Source organism: Orycteropus afer, unplaced genomic scaffold, assembly GCF_000298275.1.
Source record: "Orycteropus afer afer isolate SDZICR_OR568_19922 unplaced genomic scaffold, OryAfe1.0 scaffold00047, whole genome shotgun sequence".
NCBI classification, from domain to species: domain Eukaryota; kingdom Metazoa; phylum Chordata; class Mammalia; order Tubulidentata; family Orycteropodidae; genus Orycteropus; species Orycteropus afer.
In genome coordinates this window covers 8,513,669-8,519,498 of record NW_006921634.1, presented here as the reverse complement: position 1 = coordinate 8,519,498, position 5,830 = coordinate 8,513,669, and the positions used below count along the sequence as shown (strand labels likewise).

Genomic DNA, 5,830 nt, shown 5'->3' with positions numbered 1-5,830 from the left:
TTTCTTTATATAGAGAGTAGTAAAAATATACAGAATCTACCTGTTTACATTTCAACTTACCTGGGCTGCCTTAACTTGCATATGTTTCCTCTCCTGTTCTTCTTCATGGAGTTTTGCTTCTAACTCTTGCATTTTTTTCTAGTGATAAGAATATTAAAAAGGTTAACAGTGGAAAAAATTTTTTAGTATTTGTAAAATTTTAATACAGTGAATATAAACTTGTGAATTTACTTTAGTAATGACTCTGGACTTGCCAGTATCATAACACTCTGCTTTATGGTCAATCATTAGTCATTTGTGAGGTAGCTATGAGGTAGGTGGATGGAATTATGGGTAAAATCAATGGTCAAAAGCAGACCTCTGTATGAAAGTAAATAGGATATTTGGAGGCTGAAGGTGGAACTTTACTCTCAGTAGTATTAAATACCTCCCAAGTGCATCAATTAAAATGAAAATTAGTTTAGAAAATAGCTTACACCAAGTGATAGATGCCTTAAGGATACCAAAAAAAAAAAAAAGATCATTTCAACATTTTCAAAAAGAACTCCTTCCTCATGCTTACCGAGACTGTTAATATGAACATTTTCTCTGAATTTACATTTGCTTCTCTTTAAAGTCTTATATGTTTCTTTGCAAAAAGATTACCATCACTCCTACACTGAATAATATAATCAATTAAAAAAATAAAAAGAAATGATTAATGATTTAATGAGTGTTAATGAATGAAAGGTACATTTACTGACTTCTGCAACAGCTTGCATTGTGGTAAGTTTGTTATATTCCTGTTCAAGAAGATCCAATTTTTCAAGTTTGGTCTGAACATGCGTTTGATCATGTTGTCGTTCTCTTTCTAAGGAAACCTGGGAAACATTAAATACAGCATCATAATTTGACGATAATAAAAAAAAAACCACTCACACTGAATGTATCTTAGACTACAATATATCTGGCTTTCTGTAGAAATAACTAAAAATACTGCAGAAGAATTCTAGGAAAACAATATTAAGATGAAACCACAGTAACATAAAGTAAAATTCTGTTTTTAACCATATGCATATATATCATTTGGTTCAATACAGTAAAACTATACTTTTGTCCTGGAACAGCAGGGATTTATTGGATATAGAGGCTATACATGTACAAATACTTTCAATTAGTCTGATCCTCTTAACTAGTTAGTCTTTTAAGGCAATAATTATGGGTCTGACATCATTTACATCACTTCTGAATTCTATGTAAAACAGCCTTTTTTATCCTTGTTTTACTCAAATTTAGAGTCAAGATTTGAAAATACTGCCTCCTATACATACTGAAGGATTGATAGTAACAGGATAAACCACTAAACAAGAATAAGAATGGATATGTGTTAAATGAAATCTAGTGGTAAAAAAGTAAAATATTAAGCATCTGAACTTATCTTCAAACCAAGTTTATAGCAATAGGTATCATCCAAACCAAACTCACTGCCATTGAGTCGATTCAGACTCATAGCAACCCAAACTGGGTTTCTAAGGCAGTAAATTTTTATGGAAGTAGATTGCCTCATCTTCCTTTCACGAAGCAGCTGCTAGGTTTAAACCACCAACCTTCTGGTTAGCAGTCAAACGCCTTAGGCACTATACCACCACAAATCATTAATAGGTATCAAACTAACAGAAATCTGAAAATGACAAAGCAATATAAATATTAATTAATATATACAAATATTATCAATTATAGAAATAATTTTATCGTAACTTTGTGTGCATTACTAAACACCTTAGTGTGTCTAGTATTCATATTATTCATAGAAATTCATAGCTCTTAAAAGAATAGATTGACTTAAAATTGGCACAAATCATGTTTTATTTCCATTATTGGGACTGTTCTTAACTATCCTTACAAAAAATGCTATCTAAAATTTACTAATGACACTACCAACATAATGTTAAGACATGTATTGTATTTGTCTAATGTTGATTCCTAGATATCTTATAGCTGTCTTATAGGTAGGTGCTTTATTACCTGGGCATTGGGATATCTCCTCAATGAAGAGAATTACTGTATATTGTTTTCTGCCATTTCCAAGGTAGCAGACAGAAATGATCACAACACCATCCCATCCATCACATAGAAATGTTGATAAAACATAGTAATAACAACAGTAATTACATAGCAAATATGAAAGCAAAAAAGTACATTCTGCAGTTGCAAAAAAAGAAATGGGGACTCTAAGGCAATACAGTGAAGGGATGTTGAAGCCAAATATGACATGAAGCAGTACTGGAACCTCTGTACGTAAGATATACAAAGACATGACATAATATAAAATCTGAGGCAATGTATAATCTTCATGATGAAAGAACTCTAAGTGCATAAATTTACATGAATCTGGACAAGAACCAGTCAATTTCATTAAGCTGCTTATATACTTAGAAGTTTGGGACTTCCAAGGTAAACAACTCTAAAGATAATGAATTTACTATAAAAAAAAATATACTTTGCATAGGAAACAAAACACCAGAAGAGTGAGTCAGCAGATGCTATAAATGGGAGAATTAACATTTGAAGAATTTCATATAATTAAAAAAGTTAAAAATTACTTACAATGTTCTGAGCTAAAAGAAGAATGTAAGAAGAGTACATTATAAATAACAAAAAATTATGAGTGGACTGATAAAGATACAAATGGAAACAAAAAATACAGTTACTGAAATAATATGGCACAGTGAAGAGACCTCTAGTACATGAGTATTACTCACTTAGACTTCCTCTCAAATACTGTTACACAGTTTTTCATTAGGTCTGTTAGGTGTAATCACTCCATCTAAGGCTGAAAGCTGATTGAGGGTAGAAAGCATACAAGATCATTTTTATACTGCATCTGTTGCTGTCGTTACGTGCCGTGGAGTCAGATCCGACTCATAGCGACCCCTCCCTGGGTTCTGAGGCAGTATCACTATGGAAGTAGATTGCCCAACCTTCCTTCCGAGGAGTGGGTTTGAACTGCCAGCCTTCTGGTTAGCAGTCAAGTTCCTTAGGCACTGTGCTACCACAGCTCCTACGCTACATCTAGCAATATTGAAATCTTGCATAACAAAGTTAAGAGGTCCATAAACTGTGCTATTTATGATAAATTAAAATTCCAGGGTCATAAGAGTAAAAAGAGTGAAAGATGTATTTAAAAAATATATTTGAGACTGATGTTGCAGATAATCTCTTATAAAAATGCTGATTAAACACAAAACTCTGGTGTGCCACAGAAAATTATCTTTTTTTCAAAATAATAATTATAAAGAATTTCACAAAGAACAAAGAATTTTCAAATCTGCTGTTATATTTAAGTCTTTAAGCAAACTTAAGAGGCACAGAGGTATATTCTATGATTATTCACCTTCATATTTTAAGCTCAAAAAGTTAAATTGACTTTAAAAGATCACATAACTAACTACAGGACTGAGCCTTGAATCTAAACCTTTTAATTTCAAATCCTAGTATTTTCCATCTTGAGTATCTGACAAAAACAACTTTCTATACAGCTAACAGATGCAAAGGACTGGTTCAATGAAAACAGATAAACTCCAATAGTCTTTTTCCCATTTAAAACAACAAAACTCTACCAAAAGCAACAGCAATGAAAAAAAGCCAATCAAACCTTCAGACACCAAAAATCATCCCAAGTAATTTCAGGTCTGAAATTCAGAAGCTACCAAAGACTCTTCAGAGCTGAAAATATGGGTGACAAACACAAACACTGAAATTATAAGATAGTGCTATACACTGAGAAATTTCCCTCAAAAAAAAAAAAAAAAAAACTTCATTTTAAATAAAAAATAATTGATGGACACAATGGAAAATGACTTTGGGGAACAATAAACTGTTTATTACCTCAAAGTAATTAAAGAAAAAAAATCCACTTAAAAATAACTTTGAGAGGGATTGGTGCAGGAGATCCTGGATAGAGTGGGAAAACAATGTGGAACAAAACTGAAAGTCATAAAACAAACAAAACAAAACAAAAACACCAAGTTTAGTGGTCTGACAGAGCCTGAGGAGACCCTTGAGGCTATGGGCCCCAGTTACATTTGAGGTCTGGAGCTGAACTCACTCCTGTGGCTTCCAGCCAAATAACAGACAGGTGTATGGGTTGAACATTTATATCGAGTAGATGCACTCCTTAGGAGCTCTGGTAGCATAGTGCCTAAGGCACTTGACTGCTAACCAGGGGGCTGGTGGTTCAAACCCACCAGCCACTCCTTGGAAGGAAGGTTGGGCAATCTACTTCCATAGTGATACTGCCTTGGCAACCCAAGGAGGGGTCGCTGTGAGTCAGGTCCGACTCGACAGCACACAACAACAACAACAGATGCATTCCTTAGAGTGACCAATCATGGAAGAACAGAAGGGCAGTATTTGCACTGGGGAATGAATAGTTTGGGGGGGGGCAGGGAAGGACACAGGGAAGAGGTTACTACAGGGAGAAGTGGGAAGAAAGCTGTTACATTGTGGGGAATTGCTGTCAATGTCATGAAACTAAATGTGTAGGAACTGCTGTATGGAAAATGAATTTGCTTTGTAAATTTTCACCCAAATCACAAGAAAAATGAAAAACAAAAAACAAAACTGTGAATCTCTGATATAGCAGTATGTATGAAGATCAGCTGAAAGGGAAACTCCTCTAACAGCTATGCTGGAAAAAAACAATAAATCACATCTGTCTCAAAGCTTGTACAAGGAGTTTTTCTAAAATGAACGTCTGGTACTACCAATAGTTTCTTTAGATTAAGGAGCTCTGGTGGCATAGCGCTTAAGGTATTTGACTGCTAACTAGAAGGCTGGTGGTTCAAACCCACCAGCCACTGCTCGGAAGAAGACTGGGCAATCTACTTCCGTAAAGATACTGCCTTGGAAACCCAAGGAAGGGTCACTATGAGTCAGAACTTAGATTATTTAAGATAAAAGGAGGTATGATTAAAATAACAGCATTATTGGTCACTAAGAAAAAGATATGTATTTTAACTTCACTTTCTTCATCACTGTTAATGAGTAAGAATCTGTGAGGTGCCATACCTGTTTCTCTAAGACAGATGTCCTTTCTTTTTCTGCATGCTTGATCATGTTTCTCATATATTCCAACTGTTTTTCTAAAAGATTACATTTATTTTCTGCAGCTAACAACTGAGATGTCAGTTCTAAAAAGAATACAAAAGAAAGTTACCTGATTCAGAATAGCTTTAACATGCTTTTCAACAGAAATGAAATCTTCTGTGAATATAATAAACACTTCCCAATAGCTCTAGATGCCTTTTCAGATTACCTAAGTCATCCTCTCTCTATATGCTAGTTATATTGGCCTTGCCTTCAGTCAGTAAATGTAATGCATGCATTAGCACTTGATTCTCAAAACATACCTGACCACAATGAATTCATTTTGCACTGTCCAGTTACTGACTACATAACGCTAATGTAACTCTATTAAACTACCTATTTTAATACATTTCCTTCATAATTAAACAAACCTTGATTGTGCTTTGATTCCTCATTCTTTGAATTCTCCCTTTCCTGTATCTGTTCATCCAGTACTTTCTTGTATTCACTTGTTTCTCTAGACAAAGTTTTCACACTTTCTTCTGCCTGAATCCTTTCAAGTTCCAAACGTCGAATCTTCTCTTGAAGATTCTTCAGAGCTGAGAATATGGCTGGCAAACACAAACACAAGTATTATAAGATAATGCTATGTTGTTGTTGTTGTTTTGTGCCGTCAAGTCGGCCCCGACTCATAGCGACCCCTCCTTGGGTTTCCGAGGCAGTATCACTACGGAAGTAGGATTGCCCATCCTCCTTCCGAGGA

At 34.6% G+C, this 5,830-nt stretch overlaps 1 protein-coding gene across 1 annotated transcript in view; it reads right to left on the bottom strand.

Annotated features, from left to right (window-relative positions):
• The window catches only part of CEP57 (centrosomal protein 57), a 47,566-nt gene that overhangs the window by 26,773 nt on the left and 14,963 nt on the right, over nt 1–5,830 (bottom strand). Inside the window, exons 2-5 of the mRNA XM_007938075.2 lie at nt 5,499–5,678; nt 5,050–5,171; nt 744–860; nt 61–138 (exon numbers count right to left, since the gene is read on the bottom strand). Of these exons, the coding sequence (XP_007936266.2) occupies nt 61–138; nt 744–860; nt 5,050–5,171; nt 5,499–5,678 (497 nt within the window). The remainder of the gene's footprint in view (nt 1–60; nt 139–743; nt 861–5,049; nt 5,172–5,498; nt 5,679–5,830) is intronic.